The sequence below is a fragment of the Lichenostomus cassidix genome, chromosome 11 (genome assembly GCF_008360975.1).
Source record: "Lichenostomus cassidix isolate B80296 chromosome 11, HeHo_3.0, whole genome shotgun sequence".
Taxonomy (NCBI): Eukaryota; Metazoa; Chordata; class Aves; order Passeriformes; family Meliphagidae; genus Lichenostomus; species Lichenostomus cassidix.
Window position 1 is genome coordinate 18,781,089 of NC_139492.1, and position 22,741 is coordinate 18,803,829.

The 22,741-nt window shown below is 41.1% G+C and overlaps 1 protein-coding gene across 1 annotated transcript in view; it reads right to left on the reverse strand.

The window, feature by feature from the left end:
• Positions 1–1,087: 1,087 nt before the first annotated feature.
• The window catches only part of CMTM4 (CKLF like MARVEL transmembrane domain containing 4), a 37,285-nt gene continuing 15,631 nt past the window's right edge, over positions 1,088–22,741 (reverse strand). Inside the window, exons 2-4 of the mRNA XM_085072017.1 lie at positions 19,902–20,078; positions 10,613–10,711; positions 1,088–9,714 (exon numbers count right to left, since the gene is read on the reverse strand). Coding sequence (XP_084928143.1) covers positions 9,541–9,714; positions 10,613–10,711; positions 19,902–20,078 — 450 coding nt within the window. The 3' untranslated portion in view covers positions 1,088–9,540. The remainder of the gene's footprint in view (positions 9,715–10,612; positions 10,712–19,901; positions 20,079–22,741) is intronic.

Below are 22,741 nucleotides of genomic sequence, written 5' to 3' on the forward strand. Positions count from 1 at the left end.
AGCTCCCTACAGCCCCAATCCCTGCCCAGTGTTCTGAGTGCAGCATCCAAATCCCCTAATCTCTCCACAACTCCTCCATCCCTCTGTGCCTTTCCACATTCCCACCTGTATTAACTCACTGCTTTCCCCTCATACCTAAAGCACCTGGAAACCAAAAATCCCACCAGCATCACTTGCAACCCACAGGCATTTCAGCCCCAAAATTCCTTTCCAGTCCCAACTGGGAAGCTGCAAATCGCAGGATGGAGCATTGCAGCCCATGGCAGTGCACCAGAAACACTCCCAGAGCAATTCCAGCAGAAGCACTGGAGCAGTGAAGCAGCTCCATGTTCTTTCTGCTCCATCTCTCCTCTCACCAAGGACTCTCAGCTGTGGTTTCCCATTAACTCCTGCATCCAGGAGTGTCCCAGGGCTGCTGGGGTGGCTGTTCAACCCCACACTGCTCCCCCACACAAAGTGCACTTTGCAGCTGCCCTGGCTGAGTTAGGAACACAGGAATCCCCACAGTGCTGCACTGAGGGGCTCTGCTGTCTCTGGGGCTGGTTGAACTCCAGCAGCCTCCAAGCCCCACACAGGACACTCAGGAAGACGAGGCCGAGAATTGGGAGAGCAAAAGTGAAAAAACTCCTGGGTTGAGATAAAGACAATTTAATAGGGAAACCAAAAGCTGTGCACACAAGCAAAGCAAAACAAGGAATCAATTCCCTGCTTCCCACAGGCAGAGGGGTGCTCAGCATCTCCAGGAGAGCAGGGCCACATCCCCTGGAACTGTGACTTGGGAAGACAAAAGCCATCACTCCAAACATCCCCCTTTCTTTCTTCGTCCCCCCACTTCATAGACTGATGTCATAAGGTGTGGAATATCCCTGTGGTCAGTTGGGGTCACCTGTCCTGGCTGTGTCCCCCCAACCTCCCCAGCACCTCCCCAGCCTGGCAGCACAAGGGGCAGGAAAGGCCTTGGCTCGGGGTGAGCTCAGCAGTAACAAAAATATCTCTATGTTATCAACACGCATCCAAAACAGCCCCACAGCAGCCACTGGGAAGAAAATTACCCCAGCCCAGCACACTGTTACAGACAAAGACAATGTTTTAGTACTTTAATATGTCCATTTATTAAACAGGAAGTCCTTCACAAATGATTCCGTTCTATATTGATTGGGCTAAGTGTTAGAAAACTACCATTTCTTCTACATACAAAAATACAGACTTTTACCACTATGAAGAATGATCAGAAGAGTACCGTGAAAACCCAGAGAGCTCAAATCTTCCAATACCAGAAATAAAAGACAGAAAGACAACTAAATAAAAAAAAATTTACAAAAAGTATCGTGCCCATATACAAAAGACTGGAAAAGCAAAATGATATTTAAAACTGATAAATACACCATTTAAATTATGCTGCAACAGAAAGGATTTTAAAAGCAAGACTGCTTTGTGTATTGCAAGACATTACAATTCTTCAGCTTGTGTTTTTTGATTAGCACAGACACCAAGAGAAAGAATACAACATACTGAAAGATAGTTACTGGTGTAGAACAAGTTGGAGGTTCTGTTTTCTTGTGGAGTACCTTGCCTTTGACACTGGTTGAGCATCACCAGGACACCTTTCCCAGGCAGAGCTGGCAGCTGCTGCTCTGCCACAGTGAGTTCAGCTGTGGGCACAGTTGTTAGATGCTCACAGCTGGAGGCAGCACCAGGAGCAGCTGCTGCAGCACGAGGGCTCTGGGCTCTCTGAGCACTGCAGAACTCAGCACAACAGTGGGAAATCCTGCAAGGCTGGCAGTTGTCCCCAGGGGAACATGTCCTCCAATCGTGCAGCAGGAGCTGCTGATCAATGGAGCCCTGGCCTGCAGCCCCCTGAGGCCAGGCAAGGACAACAGTCGGCTCTGCACACACACCCCCAAGATTTTCCATGGCAGAACACTGCAGGATTTACTTCAAAAGCAAAGTACCAAGGGTATTACACAGCAGACTTGTGCTCATACGAGAAAAGGAAAATTGCATCCCCTTTGCTTGGCCCAAATGGAATTCTAACCTGGTATTTCCATAGCACCTCTGAGCTGTTAGCAATTACAAATCTTTCAATACAGCACCTGTAACCCAGAGGGATAAAGGCTTTTGGTCAGGCCTGGATGCTCCCTCCTCAGCAGCTGTAAATCATGGATTATGAGCTGGAACTGGAATGTTTGTACTGGGCTGCAGTCAGCCCCGAGGACACAGACATCCCACACTGAGCATCCCTCCACAGGGCTCAAGGAGGGAAATCTGCAGCACCTTGCAGCAGGAATGTGCTTCACCTGCAGGCTGAGGGGGCAGCTGAGGGCAGAGCAAAGGAGACACAACCTGTGATTCCCCAGGGATCAGACTTAGTGCACACAGGGAAGGCAGGCAGTGACCACAGCAGCCATAAACCTGGTGTTGGTGGGAACAAAGCACGACGAGGCCAGAGCTGCATTAGTGACTCACATTACAAAAATAGTGTTTACTGGTTTAATAAATTTACATCTCTATTCCTGTGAATGACAAGTGTTTGTACCACAATGGAAGGCACCCTAGGTGAAGCAGTTTTTCGGTATTTGTTTACAATTCTGTGAAAAGACATACAAAGTGTCAACTTCCAAATCAAATTTGAGCATTATAATGAGAAATAAATACATACTTTACTATTTTATTGTGGGTTCCTGAACCCTTGCAAACTTCAACATATACAAATAGTTTCAAAATGACACTAACGCAGAAGAGAATAAGTGTAGACAGATATAATGATTAGCTAAGTCATTCGTCCTATTATGTCATAAATGTTGTGTCTACAGTATAGAAATCATTTTAAAATGCAATGAATTGGCCACAATATATAAATCAAATATCAATCATATCAATCTTATTCCAGGACTGTGATGTGTGAGTTAAAGCTGGATGAGCTGTAGTGCTAAAACACTCTTCCTCCACAATATCCACCAATAGAAACCGGTAAACATTCAAGATTAAAGTATAAACAGTAGAAAAATGAAGCTAGCAATCTTAATAAAAGGGTGCTAGCCAGGACCACTTTAACCTGCAGACATCAGGACAGCTGTAACATCACTAAAAGTATTTAGACAACACTACTCTTGGGATTAAAAGGTTACCAAAAGTGATAAATCAGTCTAGTTAAGAGAGGATGTTTTCTTTCAGACACATGAAGGTTTTAATTAAATATGTCTATTGAGACATTTGTCCAAAGCAAAACAACACAATACCCTGAAATTTCCTGTGCTCTACACAATAGCCTGTGACAGTCAGAAGAGGCAGATGCTCATTTCCATTCTGTTACTCACATCCAGATGTTATTAAAATAGCTGTAGGGACCAGCCCCAATCAAAAAATAAGAACCCCCCCAGATACTCTGTTACAACCATCTGGCTATTGCCTTTTTAAATGCTCCTATGTCCTCATTCTCAAGCCATGAAGAAAGTTCCCATATCCTTCCATAAATGCTAACTGGCTTTTTAAAGTTCTACCCATGAAGTCCATGGGATACAGATAAAACCTTCATAGTAAACACAAAGCTCTATGTTATAAATATGTCAATCAAGGAAACTATGTATATTGCATATAAAATTAAATATCTTCTGTTTGCCAAGTATAATTTAAAAAGGAATATCTGTGGCTAGTTATAAAAAAATATTTATTAACCCATAGAGATTAAAAGGCAATTTCATTAACTCATCCATCCAAGCACATAGGAAAGAGTTGCACTGAGATTCTGGATAGGTAACTTTATCTAATCACATTCCTATGATAGACAACTTTCATTTCTGGGGATATATAAGAACACTTTTGAAAGCTGCATATCCCAAAAGAAAATTAGATTGTGTTGTATACTCTAAATTAAAGGCTACCAGAAATCACAGTGTAAGCAGATTTTTAAAGATTATTTCTAGCATACAAATGGTTAAATTATAGACAGATTTTAAAAAAAGACAACACAAAAATAAGACCAAAACAAGGGAACCCTTTCAGGTTGGACAGCACCACTCTGACTTGGTCAAACAGATCTATCAAGGTGGCCAAGTGGCTGATAGGGAAATAGTACACCAGGAAAAACCTCTAAATGTCATTCAGAGATTTCCTGAGTATTTGTATAAATTCACTTTAACCAACTCCCTCTGTCAAAATAAAGAGAGGAACACGGCATAATTTCTTCAAAGTATTTTCAAACATTCCATGCATTTTTGTACTGATTTCAGGATCATTTTAAAATGCTTTTGTTGCCATTAAAATCCACACACAGGATGCCTCTATCTGCACAGTAATTCTGAGCATTGCTGGCCCTCCAGACAATAAGCAATCCATGATTTCTTGCTATAAATAACAAGCCAAGTGCCAGATTTTCAGAAGTGCCACACACTGGCTTTACTCCTTGCTGTGGGACTGAGCAGACCTGGATCCCCTGTGGCCAGGGACCCTCTGGAGCACCCTGAGCCAGCTGGAAGCCACGCCTGGCCAGTGTCCCCATTCTGAGCACCCCCGAGCTGCTGAGCTGCACCACAACCCCTGGGGGTGCAGGATCTCCCCACTGTGGCTATTATTGTTCATGTATCACTCTCAAAGCACTGGGTTATCAAGTGTCCTTCTCACATCTCAAATTCCATATCAGACTGTGCCTTTTTATTATCCTGAATACCTGCTGAAGATTTTTGGCTCCAGAGCTGCCAGGACAAGAACTGTTCTTTATGCTCCTCCAAGGACAAAGCTGTTCAATATCCCATCTGAGTAGGAGAGAGGACATTATTTTCTACACTATCTGAACTGCTATTAAGTTTGGTTTCTTTTTTTTTTTATTTTAGTTATGCCCTAAAAAACATTATTTTTGTTTATTTTAGATTTTTGGTGGTTTTTTTTCCCTCACAAAAGAAAACAAGTAGAAATTAATACAAAGTTGTCATGATAAGAAAATAACAGATACAGAACAAGGCTTAAAGAAGAGGGAGGAAGAAAGGGTTGCATTAATAAAGCCACATATTGGGTAAGCCTTTGCTGTGCCTGCACATCCCCAAAATAGCACAGAGGTGACAAATACCAAATTCGTTTAGGGACCTTAAAGCTCATGAAAAATGAGTGGTTAATTGCCTCAGAACAGTCCACTGCAACCTGCAACAGATCCTCTCTCCTGCTGTGCTCCACAGCACTTCAAAAACCACTATTTCTGTTCTGCTGGGAAGGGCAATCTGCACAGGGGACAGAATAATTCAGAGGGAAAATAAACTATTACCTTGGGGAAGATTGAAACAATCCCCTCCTCTTTCTAGAAGCAGCAATGAAACACAGCGAGGTGAAACAACTCCAGGCTGTACCATGAGGCACAGAGTGACAAACACTATCAGGTGCTGTTAGGACACAGGACAAAGCTCACCAAGAAGCAACAAACGTTGCTCCTTTTACTGAAATTCTATGTAAAAGACACCTTGTGAGTGCAAGATGAGGAGCTGCTTCCAAGGCACAGATGTGGGCTGATGCTGTGCTCCTGAATGCCATGAGCAGCACAGGCTGCAATATCAGATCTCTGGAGCCATGCCTGTCCCCCAGAGGCACAGGGAGATCAATCTCTGCCCCTCCCAAGCTCTAAGCACGTGGCTCCTAGCAGGAATCTCACACAAACATCAGCTTTCCACAGTCCCAGGGGACAGAAGAACATCCAGCCCAAGCCTCCTAAGCCCCAGGAAAGCGAAGAGCACCGCAGCTGAAATAAAGGGATGTTGGACACATGTTCTGATCTTCCTGGCACTGCAGCAGACACTACACTACACAGACCAACAAACAAGGCTTAGCAAGAATTAAATATTAAAGCATTAGATCCATGAGGCACAAATGTTCCAAATGAAAAGAAAAAGTGGAGAGGAAGAAGGAACTGGCTTTACTCAGACACAACTCAGCTCCTCCCTGGGGCTTTAGGAGCTCCTGCTGGGGCAGTTTGCACAGCATGACAAGGATGTGGCACAAACTCCACCTGAGGCTGACAGAACTGAGCAGTGAGAGGCAAACTGGGATTCCCACAGCACTGGAACAGCTCTCATGTGGTTCCAATCAGATCTTTTTCTTTAATATTTTGATGCCTGTGCATAGGCTGCAGTTTAGCCATTCCTACACACAGAAATACTCAGAAATTCCAGGTTTAAGTGCCTTGTTTGACCAAAGGGGACTCATTCGAACCATTACTGTTTCAAGTATTCTGTTCCTACAAAGTTCAACTGTTTACTTTAATTTAGTTCTATTTACAGTGGGGTTTGAGTCCCTTTATGGAGCTAAACAGCAGCCTTAAGGATTAAAAGAAATTATCCCTATATGCTAGCAATTACAAGCAAGACTAACTGGCTGAGATAAGCAATTTAATGTCTCTTTTCTAAGAAAGTTTTAAAAAAATTAACTTTCTACCCTCTTTTCTTCCTTAAGGTTTTTTGTGTGGGACTGCAGTTTTGATAACAGTCTTAAAACAGTACCTCTTCAAAACACTGTGTAAAATTAACTCAGGGGAAATGAACTACACAGACATCAAATGATCCTAATATTTCAAATTTAGTTGTCTCCCACAGCTACTTTATTTCCCTTCTATATAATTCAAATAGTAAATAATGTCTCTGCAGAGCAATAAGTGCTTAAGATTTTATAGAAAGTATATACTGTACAATACTAAAATCATCTTTGGTCCCAAAAATAAGGAAATTACAAATTTACATTTGCTTTTGTGTTCAGTGTTTTAAAAATGACTGTTCTCTTTAGGATTCTACCCTGAGAGCTGTGCTAAGCTCAGGGTATGATGTAAGCAGTAAGTACTGCCATTCTCAGCTGAAGAAAACTTATCCCACCTGCAGAAGCCCCAAGGCCATTGCAGCACACTGCACCACTGCCCTGCACTGGAGCTGTGACTGCACCACTGCATCTGCCACTGCAGCTGAACGGGAGCTGCAACTCCCTCCAGAGAAAACCCTGGGAGCTGCCCTTCTTCTGGGCAAGGAAAGGTGGAGGGAAGGGTTTGAAAGGTACCAAATTTATCAACCTAGAGAGGCACAAGAGCCCCCAGAGCTCTGCCACAACCACAGTGGGCCCAGGGAGCGCAGGAGAGGATCTGGGAATGCTCCTTCAGCCCTGGCCCCAGCCAGCGACAGGAAACACTCCTGACAAAATCCCTTGTGACATCACCCAACTCCTGTTCCCTCATTTCAGATGGCAGCTCCACTCTAAAAGCAACTCTGTTTTGTATTTCAGTAGGTGGTTTTGGCTTGACATTGGTTTTGGTGCGGGATGTTTGGGGTTTTTTTTTGGTTTTGTTTGATTTGGGTTTGCTTGGGGTTTTTTCCAATCTTTATACAAACTGCTTTGATGGCAGTCTACAATTCCAGACTAGGTATGTTTGTGCTACGTTTAAGGAGTCTTTTAACGACTGACATTGCAAACTCTGCCAGTCCTGGGCAGTGCTGGCAAACAGCAGGGCTGTTCTAGCAATTACAAATTGTTATTTCTCACCACACTGGCCGTGGAACTGCCATTCACTGCTTAGGGGATGCACAACCCTCTATGAAACATCTCTGTTCTACCCAAAACAAAAGTTGGTTCAATCTTCTTTTAAACTGCTGTTCCCTTTGGCATTATATCCAATGAAACACAATAAAATGTTACTGTAGGAACTAGTAAACCATCATTCACTAAGAAAATGCAAATTTTCCTTAACCTCATCAGCAACTCTGAATTTTAATCTCCATGTTATCCACTAAGGGGAAATGCACTGTAGATGCCAGTACACTGAAAACAAAAAGGCATCACCTTTCTCACCTTTTTTCCACTCATAAAAATAATTCTCTGCTGCTCAATTTGAACATTGCAGCAGTAGGTTCACACTCTCCCTATCCCGGTTCCCTCCAGGATGAAAAAAGCCCAGGCACTTCTGATCTCCTGCTAGGTGTAACCTGGTTTTCATGGTTAAAATAACTTATCCACAGTTCCTTCCAGTTGTTCTAAAGGCTCCAGGTACTGCCCTCCCCTCGAGGAGTGCAGCTCCACCAGGACACAGAAACCCAGGCAAACATGGCGAAGAGTTGCACTGATTCTACAGATTTTCATTTTCCTCACACCAGAAAGGAGTTCAGCTCTAGAGATCTTCTCCCACGCACACTGTCTTCACACAGGCACACAAATGCCAAATAACGAATGACAGAGATAAAAAACACCAAAGAAACACAAATATATCAAGAGACATCTTCCTAATAATATTATGACATTGTCTAGCCAATTACTGCTGAATTTGAGTTCTGAGTAGAGAAAATGTAATTCATTCACTGGAAGTACAAGGAGAAAAAAAAACTGTTAAGTAAAACTATTTCTAAACAAATCAATACAATCATATTATCTTCCAATTAGCTAAATTCATTTGCCAAAGAAACATTAGGGGAAAAAATCTGCAGAACCACCCAGTTACAATAAAAATCAGGTTTACCTACTACCAGTGGGATTAATTTTAGAACAATTGTCCTTCCAAAAAGAAATATTTACCTTACATGAATCACAACATTGCAATCTTAGGAACACTTTAAAAGCACATATTTTTTTGCTGGTTCTTGCTTACTCTGGGCTTGGAGGGAAAGCAAGTTCTAGCAACAATTTCTAGAAATGTTGAACCATTAAAAAAAAAAAGAAAAAAGGAAAAAAAGAAAAAAGAAAAAGAAAAAGCCATGGCTGGAATGTAAGTCTGTAGGATGACAACCCCTTCATTCTCTATTGTGCCCCTCAACCCCCTTTTCTCCATCCTGTCTCCTAAACATATTTATTTTCCCGCTTTGGAATGAAAAATGGAATGTGTCCCAACACGAGCAGACAGCCACCTACTCACACTCAGTGCATCCCTGTGGCCACCAGTGACCACCCCAGCCTCACCCAGTTCAGAAGTGGCCACGTGGCCCTTTCCCAGCATGCTGCATCCATGAGAACACGTGGAATGGCTATCCAGGCAGCCAGGCAGGTGTGCCAGAGGCTGCAGGGCAGAACAGAGAAGGACAGGCACACCCAGTTTGGGATGCACACACCCAGTTTGCTGGACACAGGACGTGGCTGGAGTTATTGCTGTTTGCCCCTCCTTCCTTGTCACAGGTGCTCCATTCTGCTCTCGCTGGATTTCCCTCCTCTCTCACCCAGCCAAGGCAGTGCTGGTCTTTCTTTGGGGCAGATGAAGAAACAGTGGATCTTCAGAGAGGGAAGGAAACTACTGTGCAGCTAATCCAAAACAATAACATACTTCAGAACATATATATATTATATATATTATATCAGCTATATAATATATGCACATATATATGTGGAGCTCTTGAAGGGAATCTTCCTTTTGAATGACCAACATTTTGTGCCTCCATGACAGCAGCTTCTGGCTCAATGCATCTCTGCACACGAGCAGGGCTGGGCATCCTCCACCCCTCGGAGCTGCCTTTTCCTCCTTAAATAAAGCCAAACCCCTTATTCCATGAGGGAGTTGAGTGCTTCTTTTCCCTTTGCAGTGCCACAGGAGGGTCACTTTCACGCGTCCAGGCGCTGGATCTCGGGGCGATGCACCACCTCCCTGGATTCTGTCCGAGCGCGGATGTAGTCGCTGGTCTGGCGGCTGCTTTGCTGTCTGCTGCTCAGTCGCCACTTTTTAATTGCTAAGAATGTGTTCACAGCATACACTGCCATTGCCAGGAAACCAAACACCTACGAGAAGCAGAAAGAATAGTCAAAGACTATTTTTGAAAACAAGAAGAAAAGTAGTTTCACAGCAAAGTCCTCAGAAGTTCAGTTTTCTACATTATTTGCACTGACTAAATTATCGTGGCCTGGAAAATTCTGTTTTTCTTCTCAATGAACTAGACAATCTGCAAAAGTGACCAGGAGGAGTGATGCCAGAAAACAAAGCTCTCTGACTACCAACATGACAATTAAACCCTGCAGTGCACCCCCATGGCAGACCCTCGTGTAAAGCAGCCAGGTCTTTATCCAACAGCTCATTCCTCGGGCTGCACACAAGTGATGAATCCAGGGCATCAGCCTGGAGAGGCATCTGCTCTGCAGTTTTTCCTTTATGCTCCTGCAGAACTCATATGATTTTAAAAATCAGGTTTGAAAAGAAAATAAAAAAGAAAATTAGAAAAGGTTGCCAGCTCATGCACAAAATTAATTTGCTTGAACTGACTATTGTAGATTTCAAACCTTGAAGTGCTACTATGACACTCACTCCACAGAAGAAAAAAAATCATCTCTAGGGGCAAGAACTCCACAAATTACATGTAAGCAGCTTCAATTTCTTCTGAATTTTTGGTTTATCCTTTCCATAGGGTTGCAGCATAAAGCAGGATAATGTAAGGCAGCTACAGAAAATAGCAAGTTCAACTGTAAAGTGTTCTCTGCAAGTCATTTTTCTACTGTTCTTGCCTCAAGCCTTAAGACAAACAGCTTCAAGGATATTAATACTCTTAAAATAACTATAATAGAGCAAACTGTAAAATTAAAAGTAAATTGTGATGACAAATGCAATAGATGTATTCAATCAATGAGTAAAAGTTGAATTTCAATACAAGGTAAGAATCACATATAAAGAAGTTTAAATTCTTACCACAGCAGCAATTTCTGCTCCAGTTTTATGGTTTAAAGCAGCAAGTACTACAGAGGCAATGAAAAAGAAGAAAGTGCTGAGTCCAGTGTTGACCAGATCCTAAAAAAATAAATTCAGTAGCGTTACTAAGTGATGATTGTTTGCTTTATCAGAAGAGACGACACAGAAGCTTAGGACAAGAACCACAGCAGCACTTTGTATGCAGTGGCTCAGGAGTACCAAAGCAGGCAGAGGTTGTCCCCAGGATGAGCAGGAGTGTGAGCTGCAGCCCAACAGGGCAGACAGAGCTGTGGACATCCCCTGGGACATCCCCTGAGCTCCTGCCTGGGACAGAGCTGGCAGCACAGAGCTGCACTGACCCTGCTCCACGCCAGCTGCTCTGAGCTGACCTGGCTGTCAGACTGGGCACTGCAGGGACCCCTTGCTCCTCACAGCCCAGCAGTGCTCCTGCACTGCCCACACACCAGGCAGGAGCTTCTCTACCCATTCTTCGAGGCCTTCAGGGTACAAAACTGCATGTCCTGTGCCACTTCTGGGAAGAACAGCTACCAGTACTGTAAGAACACCAAGATTTTTGCCTATTTGTTGCATAAAACTGACATTTCAAGCAGACATTTTAGAAGATATGCACAGCAACACACTCAGGCAAAACTGCTTTGCTCCAAGCAAAGAAAACCAACTTGCTCCACACAATTCATGGCACATGTGCTGCACATGTCAGTGGTGTTCAGATGCTGCTGCTGCCATGCCTCACCTCAAACAGGGTCACTAACATGCCACTGGAACCAAAGTAAGAATGCTGAATGGCAGGTATCTGCATGATAATACTTGTATCAGTACAGACTAACTGATCAGACTGAGGGAAGAGTATTCCAGGGTGTAAAAAATAGAAGAAACAAAGTCTAGAGTCACTCAGGACAAGCTGTTCAGTGTGTTATCAGGACACCTTTCACATCTGATGTGTATGGACACTGCACTGTCTGCATGCTCCCACTACATTGGGGAACAGCATTCCCAAATCACAACACAAAACTACCATGAATGAACAGCTGAGGGATCAAGAAAAGGACAATTCAGCACAAACATGAAATCAGTGAAAAGTGAATGCTACCACAGACAAAAGGGATGGAAAGAAAATCTGTATACAAGATTGCTGCGCAACTTACAGGCTTGAGGTAAAGAAAAAAAAAAAACACAACAAAACACACAAAACAAAACGTGAACATGACAACTCCCACCATAAAAAAAAAAAGTCACATTAATTAGAATTTGAGGACAGTTTGTTCTACTTGACTCTCTTCTCCCACATGCAAGGCAGGCTCACTTCCTGCTCCTGTTCCTGCTCCTTCACTTATTCTTTTTTTTTTTTTTTTAATTATTTTATTTTTTTTCCCCAAAGTGCATCTTGTGAAGGCCAAAAAGAAGTCAGGCTAAGAAAACTTTAGACAAAACACTAAAATTACTCTGCAGGGTATGAATCCCACAACTGTGTTCCAGTTACACAAAGACTCTGAAGGGAACAGTGCCATGCAGCCACCCCCAAAACATCTCTTTTCCTGGCCATGATTACAGAATGCTTTAGAAAACAACTGTAGAAATGGAAGTTTCTAGCCCAGTGTTATTCACAGAGAACTATCTATTTTGAGGGTACTGACTCAGCAACAGCTGGTTATCAAAACTGAGTGTACAGACTGCATGAGGCATCACTGTGGCCTGATCCTCACAGGAAACCGGGACTTTCCCAAGGAATCAGAGAGGTTTCCATGGCTCACTGCTATTTCCACTCTCATATCCAGATGTCAGGAGCCCAGAAAGACCCAAACTCTTACCAAATAGTAAAGAAACAAAAGCAATTTGTGGGTCTCACAAATTCCTACCAATTTTTCACCTGCCTGTGTACAGAGAAATTTTTATGCCTCCTCAGGCTTACTCAGATAGATGCCACCTGGCACTTATGACATCAAACAAATCAGAATTGTATTAAATAGAAATAGTTCTTGCAGTTTTAGTTATGTAACTTCTTGCTTTGCAGAGGTAAAGTTTAAACTTTATATAAATAGAGGTATTAGAAAATAAATGGCATTTCACAATTTCTCCAAGCATGCCCCTCTGCAGCTCTGAGTTTACAGCTCTAGCTGTGCTTCTGCAGTTGCCAACATGAGCTGCGGCTGTCACCTGCACAGCCCTATTTCCCACTGAGGGGAAGTCTCACTCTATGTGACAACAGATTCAGCTTCAACAGTGTTCAACACTTCCACCAAGTCTCTGTGTAAATACATGTTGGAACTAAATACTGAGGAGAGGGCAGCTATGCTCTTGGATAATTAAAAAAAATAAATTAGTTCAGCTCAAGGTCAGGTTGTGTATTTTACCACCAGAGTACATTCGGCATCTACAGGAAGGCCCTGCAGAACAGAGACAAAATCCTAGAAGAAATAATTCAGAAAAACTTAGTAATTACTGTAGGCAAGCATCTCAAGACATGCTGCCATGACCAAAAAAAGGTAGAAAAATCACTTTCATACTCCTTTGGACATATGGACATGATAGGAGGTAATCTTACCTTTGCAAGGAACACTGGAATGCTGAGTCCTGTTCCGGTATCCACATTTTTAAAAGAATGTTGAAAAATTGGACAGGGTACAGAGAGGAGCCACAGAAGTTATTGAAAGGAGGAGGAAATTTCTCACAGTATGAATCAAAAGAACCTAAACTGCTTTGAATATTAAAAAGACTGAGCTGGGTACATGAAGACTCCAGTGTTCAAACAATCAAAAATACTGGTTGTTTTAAAAGCTTAACATCTCAGAGCCAACAAAATTAACAGCTGCAAAGCCATATTCAAAATGAAGCTAATTTTAATTGCAAGAGAACTAACCATCTGAACAAGCAACCAAAGATGTATTTAATATTCTACCTTTTCACTTTTTATAATCCAGGTTATACTTTTTCAGACACACATTTTGTACTTCGTGAGTACCACACTTAAAGACTACATGGATGACACATGATGGTCTATGATTTATGGGGTCAAATGTCCTCATTAATTAATCCTGCTGACCTCTGACTTTTTGAATCTGCACCTTGGGCACCCTTCCAAAGGAGCACAGTGTAAACAAGATGACCAGGCCTCCCCACAACATGGCACATTTATCACCCAGCTCCACACAACAAATGGACCTGAAGGCTTCTTTCAAGAAGTCTGAGATAGTGCAGAATATAAAATCCTGCTGAAATGAACTGCTGATGCCTTTCCTAATGTACTTTGATATAAGTACATCAGAAACTTGTACATCACTGGCATTTTATTCTAGTGTACTTTTTACAAAGAATATCGAATTCCTGACAGAGAATTCAACAACTTAAAGAATTGATTCTATCTTGAGGCTTCAGTTTATTAATCTCTGCAATTCCATTTTCCATGTTTAGGTCAAACCTTTTAAATGCAATTAACAACTGATTCACAGTTACACAATAAGGCTGGCTTTTAAAAAAGCTAAAACTAATATGGTCTTTTATATCCCCAGAGCAGACAGCTTGGAGCTTAAGGAGCAATGGCACCAGTAACACTGTGACACAAACATGTAATGGTAACATCACAAATATCAGTGGTTTTTAATCCAAAATGTGGTAGATCCTACTTAGAGCAGAAAGATAAGGAAAGAAAAACCCAATGGTTTTGGGCGAAGTCAGAGCAGAAATAAAAGAAAACAAACGACAGCAAGAAGCAGAGGACGCTCCCTAAAATACTCCAAGTTTTTTCCACGTAAGAGAAAATGAATAATCGTGACAATAAGAATAAAAAACTAATTGAAAAAAGATGAGCTGCTTCAAATCTGGCCATGACGGAGCTGAAGTTCTTGCTATTATATTTATAGACAAAGTAAAACCACATCACAGAGGTAGAAGAATTTCTGCTGAAATTACAGCAACCTCATGAGACAGTATGCTGTGCCATAAAATACCGTACAGAGCTGCCATCCATAACAGAATCAAATCTTTGAGCTGAATCAAATCCACTCCAGGCTGCTGCTGCTCCCTCTCTCCCTTCCAAAATGATTTCAAATGAACAAATGACTTCTGGTCACTTGCTAGTTTACTTGCAAGCCATTCTGTTCAGTCCCCAGTGGTCCTATCAGTCCAAAGCAGAGTATCCAAGGCCATGTATTTGCTCTCTGTCCCACTCAGAGGGAGGACAAGGAAGAGGAGATGTTCTAACTCATGGATGCAGACGGGTTTTTGCCAAGATAAATATTTTATACTAAAAAGGGGCGATGCTTTTGTTCTGCTGATTCTGCTGTAAAAGTGGGAAACCCCATTCCATGATTCTGTGATCATCCAACACTCTTGTTTTTTAAGGCTCCAGGCAGGTATGGCTCCTGGATTAAAGACAATGGAAAAGCTGATCTGGTGCTACAAATGAGAAGTTTGCTAGCAGACCTGGAAATTGCCATGAAGCCACTCCCGAAATGTTCAAATCTGCTGCTTATCCTTCCAGGCTGGGCCATTACCAGGAGCTGCTTCTGGTGCTCAGAGGCTTCAGTAACATTCACATGCCTTTATCCACAGCTCTCCACAACTTCACACACACAAGCTTTTAAGAATCATTCAATCAAAATTCCTGCCCTGCCTTGTTATGCTGTACTTTATCCTGCACAAGTGACCAGGTACTATTGAAAAGGCAGACAATGCCATACTGTAATTGTAACTCATATAAACAAAGATATGGCATTTAAACTGGTGGTTGCTTTTGTCATTGGATTCCTGAAATCCAAAAGTTACATCTAGATGGAGATAAGGGTGGATAAAGAATGTACTCTGGGAAAGAAGCCTGCACATTTCAACAGTCTGACTTTGCCCCAAAAGGTGACAGAAGTCAGTGGCCTGATGGTGTCTGGCGTATCAAAGTAACATTTCCTTTTAGTTTTGTTTGGGTTTGCCAGTTTGTTTGCTGGGGGGAGAGAGAGGAGTGTGGTTATTAATTTTTTTTCATTATTATTTTATATTTTTGGACAGTGACCTTAATTTTTCCTCCCTAGTTCTTTATTTGCAAGATTTGGGAACATTACTCTTTGCTTCTATATGAAGCTGTCAAGTTGAAGTATAAACACACCAGTCAGTCCTCTAAACCAAGCACCTCTGGTCAAACTCCCATAATTTTGCTCTGTTATTAAACACTATGACTGTTTTCTACCACAATTAAAAATGAAAACACGGGTCCTCAAGCAAAAGTAAGTGCACGGTATAAAGAACCAAATTAACTGGATGAGCATTAATTGCCATCTCTTTCTTCCCTCATTTATTTAGGGTTACCTAGGTGAACACAAGATACACATAAGCATTGTTCCCCAATAGAAGTGTCCATGAACATCAATTTCAAAAAGTTACTTCCACAAAGCAATAGACCACACCTGCAATGACTAGCAAAATACATGATATTTCTTGTATTTAAAACTTGAGACTGCATTTATTACAGAGTAACACACCATGCACCAAATGAGAACAGTCCATGAAGAGCCAAGAGGAATTAATTCTACCAATATTTTTAAAATTCATAAAATGTTCAGTTTTATTCTTAATAGGTACTGCTATTTTGAGAGCAGTAAACATAAAGGTCAAGGATGACTGACTTAATTTTTCATTCAACAGCTAAGAAAAGCAAGATGCTTTTTCAAAGCAGAAGGGGGAAAAATTAAAAATGGAAATAAAAATCAAGATTGCCTTTGTAATTACACTCTGCAGAGGCAAGGCTGGCACAGGACAGTGTCATTCAGCCACCACATGAAATTTTCTGCCAACTCCAAGTGTCAGTTGCTTTGCACACAAGATTTCATTGTTGCAACAACGAAAAAACCCAACTGTGCAGAGCTGATGAAATAAGTGTTCAGGCAGCACAGAGCTGAGCAGCTGATGTGTGTTTGCTCTAACACACACCTGGGTCTCTGTCTCCTCCCTGGTGCTTCCCTGGCACTGAGTCCAGCCCAGGGGAGCTCTGTGCTGTGCTGTGCTCAGTTCTGTGCCTCACTTGCAAGGCTCTAAGCTGAAATCTCTCCAGTCAGAACTGCAAGCACACTCCAAAATACACCACCATAACTCCAGTGAGTGCTTCAAGAAAATAATTTAAAACTAAAAATCAGTGGTCAAAATGTCTTGGAAGGCTTTTTTCCCATCCACACAGACAAACAGCTCTTTCTCCAGGCTGATAACACAATGATTTACATTGGTACTCAGATAATCAGGTTTCTCTTGTCATACAAACCCCCACCCAAGAGAACTGCCAAATTCCAGTGTTCCCAGCTCTTTGGCACCACTGAGGTGTCTCCCTGAGAAGGAGAGAGGATCCCAGTGCAGGATCCCAGTCACAGCACACACCCTGGAACTTGGGCACCTTTCCTGCCCAGCCCTGCTCCTGCAGCATCAGCTCACACTCACCCTCGGATACCAGACTTCCAGCTCTCCCTGCACTTCACATGAGATTCAAACCACGTGTTTTTGGAAAAAAGGATAATTTAGGCAAAGACAACACTATAGCAATATTCAGCTGTTAGTTCTCTCTGAAAGCAAACGTGCCCAAGCTCCTGGTGCAGCAGGAGCTGCTGTGCCCCATTCCCCTGAGCCACTCCTGTCTCCCTGCAGAATGGGCTCCCTTTGAGCTGTGAGGCATAAAGGAAATGGAAATTTCCACTGACAGGTTCCCCAGCTTCGGCTTTTTTACATAATATTGATAGTGCTGCACAACACAGACAAGTGACTGTTCTTTCATCTTGCTGGAACAAACCACCCTCTCTCCAACACACCCAGACAAGGCTCTTTTCTGCCCTCACCAGCTCCATGTTTCTTGCATGTTTACCTCAGGAAAATATGAAAATGACTGGCAAGTCTCTAATTAGGATCAAAACAAATATCTTTTCCCAAAATGGCTAAAAATAAATATTAAAGAAAAATTAGCAACTTTGCATATCTGTTGGATCCTAGTGTATACTGATCCACATTTTTATTCCAACCAGGGACTGTGGACATTTGCCGATATCCACAACATATTAGAAAGAATTCTGATTTTAATAAATGTTTAAAGGAAACAATCCTGTGTTGATGGCCAGGTACTTTCCAATACATTGGATCATTTGAAAGCAAATGGGTTCAATGATTCTTAGGAAGAAGTGCAGTTTTTAAAGAAGACTTCTTCCTAAATTTAAGTGTATTAAATTCCTTCAAGCACTGCAACAGCCTCTTCTTCTCACACAGCTTCTAAAAGCAATGTTTGAGACTTTCCATAAGGGAAATATGCATTTTAAAGTCATATATATTTTTAAAAGCATGGATCTTGATGAATTTATACATGAGCAGGAGTGACTTCCTCCTAAAGCAGTCAGGGATGTGAAAGACTCTTGCTTAGAAGGCAACTCCTGTAATAACTTTGCCATATACAGAGGCTGCAAAAGTATAAAAATAACCTTCAAAACACAGGAAAGTAATAAATATTGAAAGAGGCAAGTAATGCATGAATATACATCTAAATGGTAAAGAATAAAATGCCAAAGTAAACAAAAGAAAAAAAAAATTAGCCAGAACTCTACATTCCTAAATTTTCAACTAACTTGGCCAAAGCAATGTCCCACAGGTGTTTTATCAGCAGCCTTTGATCTCCTGCTCTACTTGCAGGAGCAGAAACAGCTGTAGAATCACAGAATGGTCCCAAGCATTCTGAAAAATGAAGGTACTCCCTCACTCCTTTCAGAGGAGCAGTCCCAACAGACTGTCTGCTAAAATCAAATAATCATAAATAAAAATCAAATCTAATCAGATTGCTGAAATCTGTAAGAAATACCAGGAGGAAGGATGGCCTCATCTGTTCATGGAAGACACAAGCTCCCAGTTCCCTTCTCACTTCTACTGGAGATCTTTGGTAGAAGGATGGAAGAGTCATTTCATCTTCAGTACATAACTAACACAATCAGACTTGGGAGAGCATGATGAATTCCTTCTCCCTCTGGATCTGGCAATATGAACTACAGCAAAGCATTTGCAGTGTATTCCATGTGCCCTCTGGTTTGAACTCCAACCTGCTCATGTTGCTCCAATGCTGTTGAGGCAGGGGGTGCGGAGTGTGACCACTGCTCAAAAAACAAAATACCTTTATAAAACAAAACAAAAAAAACCCAAAGCACAACTGGTCGGATCTTTAAGCCCCCCTTCCCCTAAAAACCTCCAGACAGAGTGCTATGCAGAGCCAACTGATGCTGCCTCAAAGGGATAATTCCTGTACAGCCACCAACCACAGCTCGCAGAACACCTAATCTAGCTACCAAGTACTCTTAGAAGGAGTTCACCAATAGATTATGCAGCCCCATGGCAGAAAGGATCATCTAATTCCACATTCCAAGCTCAATTTAAATAAGTCACTTAGGCTTAGAAACTAAGCAAACAGAAACATTAATAAATTACATTTTAAAAATTTTAAAAAGAAACCACACAGAAGCCTAAGAACCTCCTGGACTCCAACAGTACTTGCAAAATTAGTGTTGTAACATAAAACAGATCACTGGCACAATTGTATCTCTACTGTCCAAAGAAGTTGGTGTAAATATTGTCCTTGAAGCTGACAGAGCTTTTGCTAGAGTGACTTCACATGTCGATTCTGTGACCTGTGTTTATGCAACCCAATCTGAAAGTTTAACTCATTATACAGCTTGAAAATAGAGGCTTGTACAAAAGGAATGTGCACTGCCAACAGTTCTCTTCCTAAAACTCCTCGTATTTGAGAACACATTAAGCATTGCCAGTCAATGTTTAATAGTTATGTGTGTAAGCAATACAAAACACCTGATTTTCACAGAAAGCACTTCATTTTCCACATTACTGCCCAATAATTGTATTAGTCTGTGTAAGCAAATATATGTAGCACATTTGTCCTAATATAAAAAAACCCCAGGTTAAGAGAGAACAACAAGCTACTCTAAATACAGCATCTGTCAAAGTTAAATAACTACAGGCTGTGTTTTTATCCACTTCATCCACAAAGCCTAATTGCTGGCATTAGCAGGAAGTCTGTCCTTCCAAAGACAATCTACCAGAACACAATTTTAGCTCTATTTAGTGTAGTCTAATCTTGTTACATTTCAAAGCTCCTTCTGCTGTTAGCATTCAAAATAAATATAAGTAAAATATATACTTTACTCAGCATAAAGAACACTCCTACACAATATTAAACAACAGGAGAAAGCGAAGTCCAAAGACCAAACTTAAACCAGATTTGCTGCTATTTTTAACAGAATTTGCATGAACTTACAGTAAGATTCCAGTTGATCTGGGGTATTCTTGTGTGAAGGTTCAGACTGAACAAAAGCAGGAGAGCTCCAGTAACCACCAGTGCACTGCAGCTCACAAACTCAAAGAAATAAAGGCCTTCGCAAGGGGAGCATTCCATGATGGTCTCTATGCAGATGAACGCAGTCAGTGCCAAAAGCTGGGAAGAAAAACAAGCGGAAAAAAAATAAATAGATTTCCACATTTTGAAAGCAGCCACAAGTATTCCTGAAATTTCCATTGGGAACATGATCGGTTTACGCTCAGGAATGTGTGATTTTAGTTTACAACAGGGCACTGTCTGAGACGCAAAAACAAAAGCAAATTAATGTAAGATTTTCTGGATTTGTCCCATTCAACAAAGTACACTTTAGCAAAATTACAAGGAGTCTAACATCAAAATGACCAAGACACCCCCAGAAGCATGAAACCCCTGCAGGCCACTGGCTTAACATGCAAACAGCACCTCAAGCATTTTATTTCATTTTTCACTCATGATACACTGTTCCAAAACGGGAAGATGGAATGCATTTGTCTACTGGGCTAACCTCAAGCACAATCACAGAATATTAATGTTGCATGATTGTGAAAGACATTTCAATAAAGATTATTACTTCAAATTCACTACCAATTGAGATCTAAATCAATTCAAAATAGAATAGATTCAGGATTTCTATCAGTCTCCAAAAATGCCTCCCTTTTTCACATTTATCATCACCAATACATTTTATTTCATATGAAAACATATTATATTATTCCCTTATAGGACAATAAAACAAGCAGCTAAGAGATGAAGGAAAACCTCCTGGTGCTGCAAACATAAACATGGAACTGGGATAATGGTTAGTCACACTAAATCCAGAGGATATCTTGGAAGAGTTACCACATGTGGACTCTGGCAAGAGTTGAATTCACCATTTAGGATAAACACTGACACTCGCTGCACTTTAAAATAAATTCAGTGGACAAAACTAAAATATGTCAACCTCAGAGGCACTACTGGCCAGCAGGGACAGCCACCAGCACATGGTGACACCACTGACACCACAGGGACACAACTCACACACCAAGCCTGTGCGAGATGATTCCTCCTTAAACACAACTGACAGAAGAAAAGCAGTTGCATGGATGGTTTGGGGGTTTTTTGTTGCTTTGTTGGGGTTTTGCATTTTCCAGGACAAGCAAGGAAGGCCTTAAGAATGTTTTGCTTTGGTTTTCAGGACAACCACCCCCATCCACCCACTGACATTTTTTTAGAAAGAATTCTCTTCTTGCTGTGCCACAGAATTCTAACAAGGCTGCAGTAAGCACTTCAATCTGAGGATGAGGAACTATGGGAGATATTTTCCTCAGAGCCAAATATCCCACAATCTGAATGTTTTGCACAAACATAAGTTTAAGAGATTGACACGAGCCATAATAAAAACCAATTTCTGCTAAATCCTTCTTTGCCAATTTCAGTGTTTTGCAGATACACTTCCTTCAAGCACTTTTTATGCTTCATCCATTAGTTTGTCTTTGGCTCCCACAACAAAACTTGCAAAATGAAGAAAGAGGATTTTGAAAGAAGTCTCCATTTTTGCCACTAACACGAGCAGTAATTCTAAGTAAAGGACAATACCCCTTATGTTCATTTGGCATATACTTCAGAATACAGTAGAAAATGTAAGTTTAAAAACAGATTAAAACGAAGCAAAACCACTTTAATAAAAAACCTCACACTTGGTTGGAAAGCCCTTCACAGTTCACTTAGCACATGTTCATTAAAGAGAGCACATGCCACATTAATTTCTGTCAGCTAACACAGAGGCCAATTCACATCAAACAAATTCTCAATGGATACCCAGCGATTAAACACTTCAGATTTTATCTTTGACATTGAATAGTTTCAGAAAGAAAGATCATGCATGAAATGGAATATTCAGGATCAAAGCAGAACCAAACTATGATTTCAGCAATGTCACACACACCAAAAAAAATACTGTCCAGACACAGCCTCATTTTGAAATATTAGCAAGTAATGAAGTTTACCTATTCTGTAAAAACAAGCCTCAAAACTGAAGATGACACTGAAAGCAGTTAAAAAAAAAAAAAGCTCAAAGAACCAATCTTGGCTGTTTCAAGAAGGATCAACATCATATATTAATGATAAATGTGAATCAGCAAGATTTTTACTTCTGGATTCTCCAGTATAATAAAGTTTCTATTTTTCTTGCCACTAGTTTTAATATTATTAATTTATATTACATTAATTCTATTCTATTAGTTGTGGTATATAGTATGTTAATTACAGAACATTGGTTATTATTATGTTACTAATTAATATTAATAATTAATGTTATGACACTTGTACTTCTTTTAAAAGAAATGGTTCTGTAATATTCTCTAGAAATACTGTAATACAAGCCCCAAATATTAGACTCATCTTCTTAAAACATTAACAACTCTGAATTGTGCCATCAACATTAGGCTGAAGGAGCCAAAATCTCTGGCACATCAGTTGCTGTGCTGGGCAACAACTCTGGTGTTTTGCTGATAACCTTTTACACTGACTCTTCTCCACAGCAGGCAGCATTGCTTCTTCAAGGCCAGCACATCCATCCTGCCTGGCAAAGCTCAAGAGACCAAAGAGTTTCCTGCATATAGCATTAGAAATTAATTATGTCCTGAAGAGGCACTTGGAGCAATGAACTTTAATAATCCTGTGTTATTTACATATTTCCAAGCCCAGAATTAATAAACTCCAGAACCACTCCACATTTAGATTTCATTTTACCCCTTAAGAAACTATAATATACATTTACCTGTGACACATTCTTGTAA